The 14,550-nt window shown below is 41.7% G+C and overlaps 1 protein-coding gene across 1 annotated transcript; it reads left to right on the plus strand.

Moving 5' to 3' along the window:
- The first annotated feature begins 6,854 nt into the window (after positions 1–6,854).
- kcnk15 (potassium channel, subfamily K, member 15) lies at positions 6,855–9,029 on the plus strand. The gene is made up of 2 exons (XM_084016035.1): positions 6,855–7,144; positions 7,265–9,029. The coding sequence occupies exons 1-2, from the start codon at positions 6,862–6,864 to the stop codon at positions 8,257–8,259; spliced, it is 1,278 nt and encodes a 425-aa protein (XP_083872161.1). The 5' UTR covers positions 6,855–6,861; the 3' UTR covers positions 8,260–9,029.
- The last annotated feature ends 5,521 nt before the right edge of the window (positions 9,030–14,550 follow it).

Here is a 14,550-nt window from a genome sequence, read left to right on the forward strand (position 1 = left end):
TATTTATGTTTTGCTCAAACTCCCTTTCTGGCAGCTGTTTGTTGGCATCGATCGATTTCGGTGTGATTTTATTTTATTTAATTTGGTGATTGCACAGAAAAGAGCACATACGCACTTACACACCTAGTCATCATCATTACCGAGGATAAAAAATAAAAACACAATAAAGCTCTAAGGCTTATTTCCATTGTGGTCCTCAGACATAAAAAACAAACAAAATATGTAGTTTGACATTTATGATGTTGTCAATGTGCTTTCTAATAAGTAAGTGCATTTTCCGACACAGCGTGAAGGCAGCACGCTGGCTGTGTTGGTTGATGGTGATAAAAACTGCAAGCCAGCTGATGCGTCAGGCAGCCTGTGTAAGGTGCAGGATAACTTTATCCCTCCACTGTTATATAACCAAAAACATCAGCAATGCTATGATAGATGTATTGATAGCCAATGGGGGAAAAACAATAGCATTATCTGTTAATTAAAATCACTTTATTGATGATAAATCTGTCAATATTATGTAAATCATATAGGTCTAGATGTAAAAAAAAATTAAAAATCCAGCATCTCTACTGTTGGATGAGGGGATATTTTTAGTTTATATTTTAGTGTTATTTTAGTTTGTAGGAGTGTACGCACCCACTATAGTCAGAATCAGCTGTAAATGCTCAATAAGTGTGAACTCGTACACAAGGGATTTGAAATAATGAGATAATGTTGAAGATTTTGTGCCAAATCAGATCACCGCGATAAAAACACTGCAGAGAATCCCCTGATGATTGTAGAGATTTTGTCGCAGAATTAGATCACAAGTAAGCAAAATGAGCAAAACGGCAAAAATAATCACCTAAAACTAATGTTCAAAAGTTTAAAAGAGATAAATACATTTCTACATTATTGCTGCTTTAATGTGTTTGTTCCATTTTACTGCTGTAGATGTTTATGGCTTTGACTCCTTTTATATACTGTCGGGTAGTTTAACCAACAGCGATCATATCCTATAAGATCATATATTTTTATTGCCTCACTCTCCTGTGAGAACCATGCATCTCTTTTAAAAAGTCAACTTTTCATGTGCGTTTCCCAGCTGATACAAGAGGCTTTTAAAATCGTTAATATATGAACACGTTGTCTCAACCCATAAAGGAACAATTCACCCTTCAGTTTATCACAAACATTAATATTCAAAAGTACTAAATTGTGATATACATTATTTTTTACTTCATAGGAAAGCAACATAAGGTAATACTCAAGTAAAACAAGTAATTGTACAGGTAACCTCTGACCTCAAGTTCACATAGGAGACGGCATTTCTATCTCACAACCTGCAGAAACACTGCAGCCATTCTCTCCCCCTCTCTCTCTCTCTCTCTCTCTCTCTCTCTCTCTCTCTCTCTCTCTCTCTCTCTCTCTCTCCCCCTCTCTCCCTCCATCTCCCCTCTCCCTCCTCCTCTCCCTCTCTCCCTCCCTCCCCCTCTCTCTCTCCCTCCACCTCTACCTCTCTCTCCCTCCCCCATCTCTCCCCCCCCTTACTCCATCCCCTCTCTCTCCCCCATCTCTCCCCCCTCTCTCCCTCCATCTCCTCCCTCCCTCCTCCTCTCCCCCCTTACTCCATCCCCTCTCTCTCTCCCTCCCCCTCTCTCTCCCCCATCTCCCCCTCACTCCATCCCCTCCCCCCTCTCTCTCCTCCCTCCCCCCTCCCCCCTCCCCCTCTCCCCCTGACCCTTGGAGTCCAAACACAGCTGCAGTGTGTCTCATCGTCCCGTCTTGTCCTCTGAAGCGTCTCACATCGATGTCTTCTGTGTTCCTGTATCATCAGTCAGGTTCTCATCAGGACCAGCAGCTCGACCTCCGAAGGTGTGAAACACGTGGAACTGGACCGTGACGTCCAATCCGCCGACAGTAATGGGACCAGATGTGTTTATTCCACCAATCCGAGGTGTATAAATAGACTCCTGTATTATCACAGGGGGGTTCGATGTTGAATGGCCGTCGTTGTGGGTTTCTATTTTTGGCCTTTTTTTCGGTTACTGTGGTAACCGGCGGGCTCTGCAGGCATCCAGTGTTAGCTGTTGCTATTTAAATGCCTCGGCTCTGTTGAAATTGATTCCCTGTTGCCTTTTTTCCTCTCAGCGCGTTCAATACAGACGGAGAGATTTGTTTTTGTACAAAGAGATTATAACGATCATGGAAAAACCCAGTCCGGCTGCGTTTTGTGGCATTTAGTGGCTCCACCTACGAACTCTTCCTTTATCGCTGCAGGAGCCCAGTGGGTGGATGTGTTATACATATTGTCATTTCTTATATACATATTATATAATGACTCACTTTTGACCAGGTGCAGTGATTTACATTATGTGTCACAATTACCCAGGTGGAGTTAATTCATGCATCACATTTGTTTGGCTATAAAAGACGAGACATTTGCTAATTATTCCAACTTTGTGTTCACTATAGCAAAACAATGTATATACTTTCACCAAATGAGAAGACAACAATATTACATTTAATGCAATGTGAGTGGGGTAATTATAACATTGGTTGTGGGCACAAAATAAGTCATATTGACCAAATGAACATTAATCTTTTGTTTCCATTTGATTCGGCCGAGCAGAGAAAATGTAAGAAATCATGTAAACTGCTCGGAGAACAAACGCATGAAAAAGAAACTAGGCGACCTTCTGTTCTGTCGTTGGGAAGAGAAAGTATGAGGAAGATAAACAGATCTCATCTTATTTTACAGAAGAATGAACACATATAAATGGGAAAGAGAGACGGAGAAGTCAACATGATGAATGATGGATGTATTTTGTTATTAGAGGAGATTCAACTTCCAGAAAAGTGTATTTTCCTTCTTTTGCGAGCTGTAGTACAAAAACAAATGTGGTCATAATTGCAAATAAATTTAAAAAACCTGCAGAAATGTTGTTCACTCTGGATTGTTTAGCCGTGAGTTGCCTGGTTTTGGAGATATTGACTGCAGAGATGTTTGTCTTTTCTCAAAGATATAAAAACAAAAAACATTTGGAAAAACTCAACAGCAATTATTTCCAGAATTCGTGACCCAGTTACTCAAGATAAACCACAGAGCATTTTTAATCATCGTCATTTAGTCATTTGTGCAGACATGCTCATTATTTACATATTTAATGGAACACATGCAGGAATTACATGATAAACCCAAGACTTTTTAAAAGAAAGAAGCATATAATCAAATTCTTTAATCAGCTCAGAATGCAGCAAATTTGAATTCTAATATGCGTCTCAAATCGTAAATTGAGATAGAGGACTAGCGGATCGGTATCTGGACTAAAGCCTCTGTAGCTAAACCCCTACCGTCCACATCTGTGTCGTCCGGTGTTCCTCCACCTCCAATCCTCCCTCCACCTCCGCCACCACCTCATCTGCACTCCTGCATTGTTCCTGTGATATCCTTGTCAAAGCACAGCTGCAGTTTCCTGCTAAAGACCAGCTTTCAATTCTAAAAAAAAAAAAATACATAATTTCAATAAACCTTCCTCCAGGATTTTCACAGATTTGCATATTTCCTTCCCCCGCAGAATTACTGGGTGAGATTTATTTAGTAGAGAAAAGTACTCCTTCAGGCGGACGGTCCTCTTGATGCTAGGATGATATTCAGAGCATCAGCAGAAATACTAAGATGGACTATATTTTTATTTCATCACATGAAAAGTGGACAAATGCTCTTTAGATGGTGCTTAATGTCACCAAATGAGAGTAAATAAATAACAAAATAATAATCTTTTAATGCAGAAATGTGGGAATGTTGGTTTGAACACATAAATAACGATAATTAAAATAAATAGCACAGATCAGACAACAATAACAGACGTCTTCCAGTGTGAATTAAGCTGATGTGGCATTTATATAAAAACATTTTTTGTAAATGTTCATCATATATATATATATATTTCATCCTAGTTGTTTTTGCTCATTCCCAATCATTTTATTGGCCGTATTTGTAATTCTGGACAGTCGACTTTTGTTTTTGGCCCCCAGGTGTGATACAAAACGCACATATTAAAACAAGTTTCCTGTAATTGGTCTCTAAAATGTTCTTGTTTATATCGTATGAATCCATTTTAGTGATTAGATACAAATGTTGCATTGCTTTTCTTTTCTTTTTTAGAATATATTCTGTGTAAACAAAAGTTAATTTGCATTAAAAAAGGATCCTAAATATAAAAACTACTTTTGAAAGTAATCACAGGCATTGTGCTGACTCAAAGTTATGACTTTGATTATTTTCCACATGACGTGTTACGAACAGTAATAAATAAATATTTTTTTGGTAAGAGCTAAAAATAGAATTATCTCCAAGGGAACGGTATTCCCAACTCATCAGCTGTCAATCAACAACCTTTAAAAGATAATAATATGAATAATAATATAACAAATGAGCAATACTTCTCATAGAAGTTAATATTCTAAACATAAAATAGAAGACGAGGCAAGTGGACGCTGCATTTCCATAATCCACTTCATTTGTTTCGACCACCTAATGAACTGTGTGTGTGCGTGTGTGTGTGTGTGGGATGATGAAGTGTTAGTGAAAGACAACAGAGAAGAAAAAAACCAACCGAATCAATGAAGCATCTCTTTGAGTGTGAATGCGTCCCCTTAAAGCTGCAGGTCCCTGACGGGGATTGATGGGCCCTCCTCGCTTTGTTCCGGGTCCTTGGGCTTTGGAAAAGGGATGTGAACACACGCTGGGCTGGATTGATGGCTGGCTGTTCAGGCTTCGGGTTCCTCTCTTATCAGCTGAGATGTAATTGATTTACGGAGAGCTGGTTTGAATCACAAGCGTGCTGATTTAGCCACTTAACACAAAAACAGGGAGCCAGCCGAGAGCAGGTTGTTCTGTTTAACGGGGAACAAAAAGCAACGAAAGAAATCCCACCTGTGAGAGTCTGTGTGTGTGTGTGTCTATATTAGGGGTGAGTGAAAATATCAATACGGCAATATATCGCAATACTTTGCCGCCCAATACAATATTGATTTTTCAACTCCAAAGATCGTTTTAAAAAAAAAGATTCACGTTTACACGCGTTGTGAATGCAGTACTTTATCCTTTTTCATTTTATTTTCAATATTTATTCCAGTGAATTTCATGGGAATTAATAAAATGGAGAGGCTGTTTTGAATGAAATAGTTTTGACTCAATTTGTCCTCTGATCAATATCATCTGATGTACATATACAGGTACTTGTGTTTTCATCTTTATTTATATCGTGATATCGTGATACGTATCGTGAGGTTCTTGCCAATACTCACCCCTAGTGTGTGTGTGTGTGTGACGTATATATATATATATATATATATATATATATATATATATATATATATATATATATATATTACATACACACACACACACGCTGCCGGTGCTTCCTACCAACTGTGAGGACGGATGCTCCTGTTCAGGTTTTTATCTCATAATCTCGTAAAAGTGTGCGATGTTTTCTTCTTTCCCACGTTTGACGAGAAAATCCCGCCTGAATAAATGAGACTCGCAGTGTGATTTTGAAACGACTCCCCGAGGGGTCCGGATCATTATGCTTTAACATATTAGCTCGGACCTCGCTGACAAATCAAGTCTGTGCTTCTGGTATGAGTAACCATGGCAACCGTGAATAATCTACAGTCTGTTTCCAGAAGCATCGAGTGTATCAATGGTGGTTATTTATATGGTGTGTATCAGCATGCAGTCAGTTCTCAAATCTACATCTGTCTCTCTCCAACACACACACACACACACACACACACACACACACACACTCACACACCTATACATGAAATCATCGATATGTAATGATCCATAGAACAGTAAATGTGTATCTATTGTGCTCTTTGCCACCAGAACTGTTGCTAAACTCACAATCAATACGTTTTTAACAACTATTCTAAAAACCCACTTATCGATTGGCTTTCTTATCATTTCAACATATTCAAATGTGTATGTTTATACATATTTCAATAATTTCACTATCCCCATCTTATACATCTTCATTATTTCTTTGATGTTTTTTTCACTTGATAATTGCTTTAGTGTCATTTTTATTTGTTGGAGCTGTCACGGGATTATAATTCACACATGATGACATAATTACATCATATTACATAACTCAAAATTAACTTTGCTTCTATTTTTGAGGTGATGTCTTTGACACCAATCGGTCAAATCGGTTTTAGTTTTTATTCTTTTAACACTTTTTTATTTTATTTGCACCAACATGTTATCTTGGCTTTAGTTGGTTAGTTAAGTTTCACATTTAAGGTGTGTGTGTGTGTGTGTGTGTGTGTGTGTGTGTGTGTGTGTGTGTGTGTGTGTGTGTGTGTGTGTGCGTGTGTGTGTGTGTGTGTGTGTGTGTCCACCTTGGATGCGCAGTTTATAAAAGCCAGTTCAAATGTGAAATCCCGCTGGGAGCTGTCCGTGGTGCTGAACCCCGCCTCCTCCTCCGCCTCCTCCTCCTCCTCCTCCTCCTCCTCCTCCTCATGTTAGGATGCTATCTACCGGGTTGAGTCGGGACTTCACTTGTTGCACACACATCCAGCTGGTGCAACAAAAAAAAGCTTTACCAAGTGTCTCATTCAAACCACATATTTTTTTATCCAGACCAGTTTGCGCATGCGGAGGAGCCACTAAAACACATGACCGCGTTGAGCGCATCGATCGCTCTCGGTGTGTGTTTTTTATTTATTTTTTTATTTTTACATAAACAAGACATCTGAAACCTGAATCCTCATATCCCGCCACGTTTTCCACGCAACAGGCTGCGGCACCAAATGCGAGACTTCACTGAGGAACGATCCCACCTGTAACCGGCCGCGTCTCCGCTCCCGAGGATGAAGAAGCAGAACGTCCGGACCCTCTCCCTCATCCTCTGCATGTTCTCCTACCTGCTGGTGGGCGCCGCGGTGTTCGACGCGCTGGAGTCCGAGTCGGAGAGCTCCCGCAGGCGCGTCCTGGAGCAGAAGCGCAACGAGATGAAGAGGCGGTACCGCTTCTCCGACGACGACTACCGCGAAATCGAGCGAGTGGTGATGCAGGCTGAGCCCCACCGCGCCGGCAGACAGTGGAAATTCGCCGGCTCTTTCTACTTTGCCATCACCGTCATCACCACCATCGGTAAGTGGAGCTTTTACATAAGAGATGTTACTTAAGGAGCATGCATGAAACGTTTAATAAAAGAGAAGAAAATAGAGCCTCCAGGTGTTGTGTAAGCATCCTCTCCCCCTCTGCATTAAGGTTATGGACACGCAGCACCGGGCACCGATGCAGGAAAGGTCTTCTGCATGTTCTACGCCGTTCTGGGGATCCCTCTCACTTTGGTCATGTTCCAGAGCCTGGGCGAAAGGATGAACACCTTCGTGCGCTATCTCCTCCACAAGACCAAGCAGTGCACGGGCTTCCGGCGCACCGAGGTCTCCATGGAGAACATGGTCCTGGTGGGCTTCCTGTCCTGCATGGGCACGCTGTGCGTCGGCGCCGCCGCCTTCTCCCACTTCGAGGGGTGGAGCTTCTTCCACGCGTACTACTACTGCTTCATCACGCTCACCACCATCGGCTTCGGGGACTTCGTGGCCCTGCAGAAGAAGGAGGACCTGCAGGAGAAGACCCCTTACGTGGCCTTCAGCTTCATGTACATCCTGGTGGGGCTCACCGTCATCGGGGCCTTCCTGAACCTGGTGGTGCTCCGCTTCCTCACCATGAACACGGAGGACGAGCGGCGGGACGCTCAAGAGAGGGCCTCGCTGAAGAGGGACAGGGGCCTCCTGGACGGGGTCCACGTGGTGGGGGGGCAGGGCCGAGGCGGCCGCAGGGAGAGGGGCAGCAACAAGGCGGTGCACAGTCGAAGCCACAGCACCCTCTTCCTCCCGATGGAGGAAGGGACCAGCCGCACCAACCTCATCGCCTCCCCGGCCGGGGACCAGGAGGGGCGGGGGAGCCCCTGCAGGATGCACTTCCAGATCAAGGCGGGCAGGCGCAGGCCGGAGTCCAGCCTCAGCTCCCTCTGCTCCTGCGTGTGCTACCGTTTGGGGATTTGTGACAGTCCTCTGATGTCGCACGGCGAACACCACGGCTGCCACATCAACTCTGTGTACTACAACTCGGTGTCGTACAGGATCCAGGGCTGCTTGCCGGGTTCCAGGGACAACACCGGGCTCTCCTCCCCCGGAAGCACACTCTCGCCCGGGCATAGCTTCCGGGAGTTCCCTCGCTCCAGGAGGAAGTCGGTGTGAAGAAAGACTATAAACAGTATTTTCAATGACACTATATTCTGCGTTCCATCTTGTGCATGTCAGAAGACATCCATCCTGTTGTGGCAATTAGTGATTTTTCTTTGTTACGCAGGGATGACGATCCTTTATCCTCTTTTTTTAACCCATGACCTTATTTCTTAGTGATTCTGCCGTGTTCCTCGCATGTGTAAGCAGAAGTGCAGTGCATGCTGAAGAGAATGTAAAGCACACAATGTGGACGCATGAGTGCCATGTACAGATTGTAAACAGTTGGGCTTTTAAATCTACAATTTCAACAGAAGTATTTTGGATATAGTGCTTATTTTAATGACTGTATAAACTCTTCAGTGAAAGGTTTGTGAACGATCCTCAGTGGACTCCTGCTTCCAGAAAAAAAAATCCAACACTTCTCATGCCAAGATGTCATTTTACTTTTATATTTAGAAAAAAAGAAGAAAAAAAAAACCTTGAAATACTTTCACCAAGGACATGAGATGTGGCTTCTTAGCTCAGTGAATTTAATAAATCCTTTTTATGACTTCTAATGGAGGAGCTGGGATGCGTTGCTCAGCATTAATGCACTCCGATGTGATGAGGTTGTGATTGTAACAGGATTCTAATGTGACGGATGTAGCACACCACCGATATGTAGCAGGTTACAAATATACTTCCTGAAAGAAGAGTTGTCACGTCCCAGCCAGGGAGGTGTCCGTGTAGACCTGGTCCGTGTAGACCTGGTCCCTGTAGACCTGGTCCGGGGTCAGATTTGATGTGGGGTCTCTTGGTATTGTTTTTATTAAACCAAAGGAAAAAGGACAATTACATGTGTGAGGGTTTTTATTTTAATTCAAAGTCTGCTGAATGATTGAACTTTCTTTAATCAAGCAGAGCCGATGTACGGAGGAAAAAAGGTGCCAGTAACTTGTGTTGATGGAATTATACTGACTGTTGATAAATACAGCATAGATTTGTTGATTTGTCTGAAATGGGCAAACTTTGATTGAAATGTTCATGTTGGTTACTTATAATTCAACAACATATTTTAATATGTAGTTGAATCCTGCTTCACATTTAATTATGGTCATTGACATACTGTTGAAAAAATAGTACCACATGTCAACCAAATTTCGCTAACTTTAATATAGATTGTCATTTTTTTTTATCTGCAACTCGCCAAATCAGTGCTAACTGGGAAAGAGATGTAACTAAGTACATTTACTCAAGTATTAAGTACTTGAGTATTTCCATTTCATGCTTTTAAAAAAAAATCTACTTCCCTCAATACAGAGGTAAATATCGTTTAGAATTGCAGCTTTAGTTACTTTACAGAATCAGATTTATACAGAACATATTAACTTTCCTTACTCATGAATGCATCAGTAATAATTTATAACAGTCACTCTGCAACACATTGAATGAATTATGAGTACTTTCACTTTAGATACTTCATAGCTAGGGTTGGTTATATTTGTAGAAATGGTGTATATACAGCTACACAAACTAAAACGTAAACGATGTACCATGAGTACGAATAGAACCAACTCTGGGACACAAACACTGGTTTCCTGGTTGAAAGTCCTGTGTTTGTTTGACCCATCCGTTTCCTTTTTTGGCATTTATTTGATTTTTCTGTAATTTTTAAAATATCTTACTCTTGCTGGTTTCTTAAGATTATCAACCCCGGCTTTAAGTGCATTTTTTCTTTAATTAAGTGATGTTTTGGATGCAGGGCGTTTACTTATTTGGGAGTCATTTTAAATTGCAGTATTCTACTGAATATTTAGTGCACAATTGGATAAACTCCTTCACTCACAGAGTCCTGGGATCTGTAGTTCTGTCTGTTTGAGCTATGAAGTAAATAATAGTCAGCATAAAAAACAAAAAGACAAATACTCCCCCCCCCCCCCTTCTTGAGCACCAATATTTCAAGTTAATTAAATATCACATCTTCTCTACTGTCACACAATAAAAGTCTAAACGTCTGCACATTGCTTCCAATTTGCTATTTTTAAAAAATCAGTTTTTTTTAAACAGGGAACAGAAACCATGAAGTCTTTACACAAGTGTCCCCGAGCGTACGTTTCAAGCCATCTGTTGCTCTGCTGGAATAGTGAGCTACTTTCCATATAAATGTGAAACTGATTGGGCAATAGAATGTGAAATGGTGATTGGTTATGAAATGCCATCTGCTCCGGCTGCATGGACAGAAATGCCCCCCTGCCTCTTCCTTACATCGTCTCATCGAGCTCTAAAACTAGAAAACATTGTCACTGTGTAAAAGTGAGTGTTTGTGCACTTTTCATATAAAAGTCATCTTTCAGTCTGATCTCATGACAGAACTGAAGACTCAATGTGAGACTCAATAACTTTGACAAGGGCGCCCTCTATAGGTCATCACACTCTTGGGAGAAACTTGAAGTGAAGTGAGGTCACAAAGACTGATGTAAAACATTTGGCCACTAGAGGGCGGTGTGTGTCCATGCAGCAGCAGCAGTGAGCTGGCTGATCATCTGTAAATGTGATTTAATTCCCAATGAATACTATTACTATTATAATTTTTTTTATGGAGATTGTATTTGTGTGCCCTCTCATTGAGTTGTTAGAATTATGGGGTCCATAGAAGTCTGGGAGCTTGTGATGTCAGAGGTCGAATATCTAGTCTGAACTACTTCACACGTGTTTTTAAGTCCATTCAGTCGTATTTACACAGCCCACAAACCACACATTTAGACCATTAGACCCCACAATTCGACGCAAAATGGAAAACAAGCAATGGAAGAAAGCGGGCAAGTGTGGAAAAGCAGAGGTGGAACGGACGTTCCCGTCCCAAACAACGGCGTTTCAGCTGTGACCGCTGTAATAGGCTACGCCTGGAACTAGCAGCGGCGGCGGCGTGAAGCGTAGAGAGCCAAATTGAACAACTTAATGTTTCATCCACACACTCTGGTCACACCGCAGGAAAGCACTCTGCTTGGGCCAGGCGAGTGACAACTTTGTTAAGGCTCATTTTCCTGTAATACATAAGCAGTGTAGCATTAAAGCATGGTGGAACTCGTGTTTTAATGCTGCACTCCCCCTGGGAACAGAAGCAGCAGCGCTGAGGGCTAATGGCCCGCCGAAGTGTGTGGTCGCCATGACAACCCGCAACAATCGCCACTTACCTTTGTAAGAGTCAAATGACCGCTGAGATCACCGTTTCATGTAACTTCCACTGTGTTTCTATGGTGATACCACCTTTCAATTATTTCTTTATTATTTATCACATTGAACAAATCCAGACATTAAGAGGATATAATAATAATTATTATTATAATACTAATAATTGAACAGAGTAAAAAATGAAAGAATAAAAAAGGAATTTAAAATGACTAAATAAGTCGTTGATCTTAATGACACAAGGCTTTGAATTTCTAGTATCAATACTTTAGGTATTGATCAGATCAGTCATAGCAGAAGGAAAACTCTACTTTCAGGTTTCACTGTGTCGAAGAGAGTAAAAGGGAAACGTAGATGTTTTTGGAGTCTTTCATTAGATAATCAATATCTGTCAAATCAACATCTGTAGCACTCCATTCTAATACAAATTAGGCTTCATTGTTTGTACTGAATACATCGATTGCAAATGTGATTTTTTTCCAGGAAGCGGTGATCAGACGAGCTGCCTGAGTGCTACAGAGAAGCTATTGGCACAAAATCAGGACTCAATTAGTTCACATTGATGGATCAGAGCAGAGACGGCCCAAACTTTGACAACACGGAGGTTTAAATGGCTCTCAGCTTCACATGTGATATTATGGTTGCAGCATCGTATCCAAAGAGGTAGAGGCCATGCTGGTGGACGCTGATCCTTCTGATCCTTCTTTCCCAATACATGAGCCAAACGTAGACCCAAGAAAAACCCTCCCCACCGTCCGTCCGAAGAATCCCTTCATCTTATGCAGCCATTTTATTATCTGCCCAAACAATTTTGGGTTGTGTGCCCGGGGGACTCGGATCAAAGTAAAGTGCTACATCTCCTGCTGAAGTGAACGATCTTGAAAGGGGATAATCAAATAGAGACTCGTCAGGGGTACTCTGTGGAGAGAGATAATTACACTCTTCTGAGAACTACTGCAAATGAATGTGAAATGTAAAGTGTAGCCTGCTGGAGAGCAGCATTAATCCTCCTGTTGTTCACGTTGCATCGCCTCGGTTTTTACTTTCATCCTGTGTGAGTTCACGAGACGACAAAAACACGGGTCAATGTGAAAGCTTCTGTTCCATTAAGCAACCGATGGCTGCAAGGAAGTAAAGACTGAAAGATTTAACACTGAATCTTTATTACCATCGCTCAATAAACTCCTAAAATATTTATCTAAGTGCAAACAGTCACAATGGAGAGTAAAAAGTAAAAATCTTAAAAACTCAATCAATTTGCCAAAAGTTCCTTTAATATTATTTGATACGTTCTATGAGATCATTTCTCTTTATATAATTCACATAATCCTTAAATTAATCCTTATGATGGAAAGTAAAATCAGCTCAAAAGAGAGAAGAAACTGAAATCTATGAAATTAAGACACAAATTAAGAGCTAGGTATTTTTTTAATTGTATTTTCTACATTTTAAGTGGTTTTAATCTTTTAATCTCCATCAGGTTAAATTTTAAGGGATTGTTATCCATTAAAACGTCCCAATTTTAACGACATGCATCCATTAAATAGCCTTTAAGAGGTTGTCGGTTTGATCCCCACGCTGCATGTAGAAGTGTCCTTCAGTGAGATCCTGCTGCTCCTCAATACTTAAAGGGATAGTTCAGAATTTTGGACATAAGACCTATTTTCCAAGTGAGCCGGTGTGTTCGAGACGTCTGGAGACGTTTTCAAGAAATTTCATTCAGTTATTCTAGTTGCCGAGTTCGCTTATGCTATCGCTAGCGCAAGTCAAGGGTTCTTAGCTAGACAGGCATTAAAAACAGTCTTGCCCACTCCACAGTGCACCCGAGGCAAATCCATTAAAACCCTAGACTGTCGATGTACATATCTGTGTTGATAGAATAATATTTGAAACAAAACTAACCTTGCATCGCATGAATCATCCATTTTTTGAGGAACTAGTTTCTCAGCAGCAGCGGAACTTTACTTTGCTCCGTCGGACTCAAAACTCTAAGACGCGCCGCCCGAAATACTGCCCGTAAATAGGCAATCGAACCGGGCCAAACTGTCGGCACTTATACCCCCAAGGCTGTCTGAAAAGCCCTCGGGACCAACCCGGACCACTGCTCCGTCCGGAGAACTGTAAACCCTCGGACGTGTTGCGGGGATTCCCTGCGGTAAATAGACACATGAACACCGCCAAATAGTCGGGCCTCGTGCCCTCAGAGCTGGGTGAAAAGCCCTTGGACCGCAGACCAACACCGGGCAGCGGGCGGCTCAGCGAATCCACACATGCAGACTCTCCGTCGGACTCAAAACTCTAAGACGCGCCGTGCGAAATACTGCCCGTAAATAGTACTACTAGGAAGTATGACACGCTGCTGCTGCTGAGACATAAATCCTTAAAAATGCTGGTTTTATTTCAAACATTCTATCAACACAGATATGTACATCGACAGTCTAGTGTTTTAATTGATTTGCCTCGGGTGCACTGTGGAGTGGGCAAGACTGTTTTTAATGCCTGTCTAGCTAAGAACCATTGACGTGTGCTAGCGATAGCATAAGTGAACTCGGCAACTAGAAGAACTGAATGAAATTTCTTGAAAACGTCTCCAGACGTCTCGAACACACCGGCTCACTTGGAAAATAGGTCTTATGTCCAAAATTCTGAACTATCCCTTTAAGATGGATTAAATGCAGATGTGATGATTAAATGATTAAAATACAGTTTAAGCATAACAGCAGCTGCTGATGGAGGTCAAAGAATAATGTTATTTATTATCCATAAATACAGCTTTTGGATTAAACCCCAAACCTGATAGAAAACATTAAAGTCCGTTTTAAAGGGGTTGTTACTCTTTAAAGCAGAGTATCCATTAATTCGGCCGACCCTTAAAGAGTGGCACTACACATTTCCTCCACTGGGAGGACGATCGTGTGATTAATGGCGTGATTAATGGCGTGATGACATTGAAGTTGCATTCTAAACTTTGCTGTGATCTTGTTCTACGTTTCCTGATATTGCCCCGTTGCCATGACGAGAGAGATGTGACTCAGCGAGGAACCTTTTTACTCACTAAATTGCTCTTCATCTGTAATTCTTGTAAAGTTTAATTTATACAGGCGTTGCGACTCAGCTGGTTTCCACGGCGATGAA

Source organism: Eutrigla gurnardus (genome assembly GCF_963514095.1).
Source record: "Eutrigla gurnardus genome assembly, chromosome: 8".
NCBI lineage: Eukaryota > Metazoa > Chordata > Actinopteri > Perciformes > Triglidae > Eutrigla > Eutrigla gurnardus.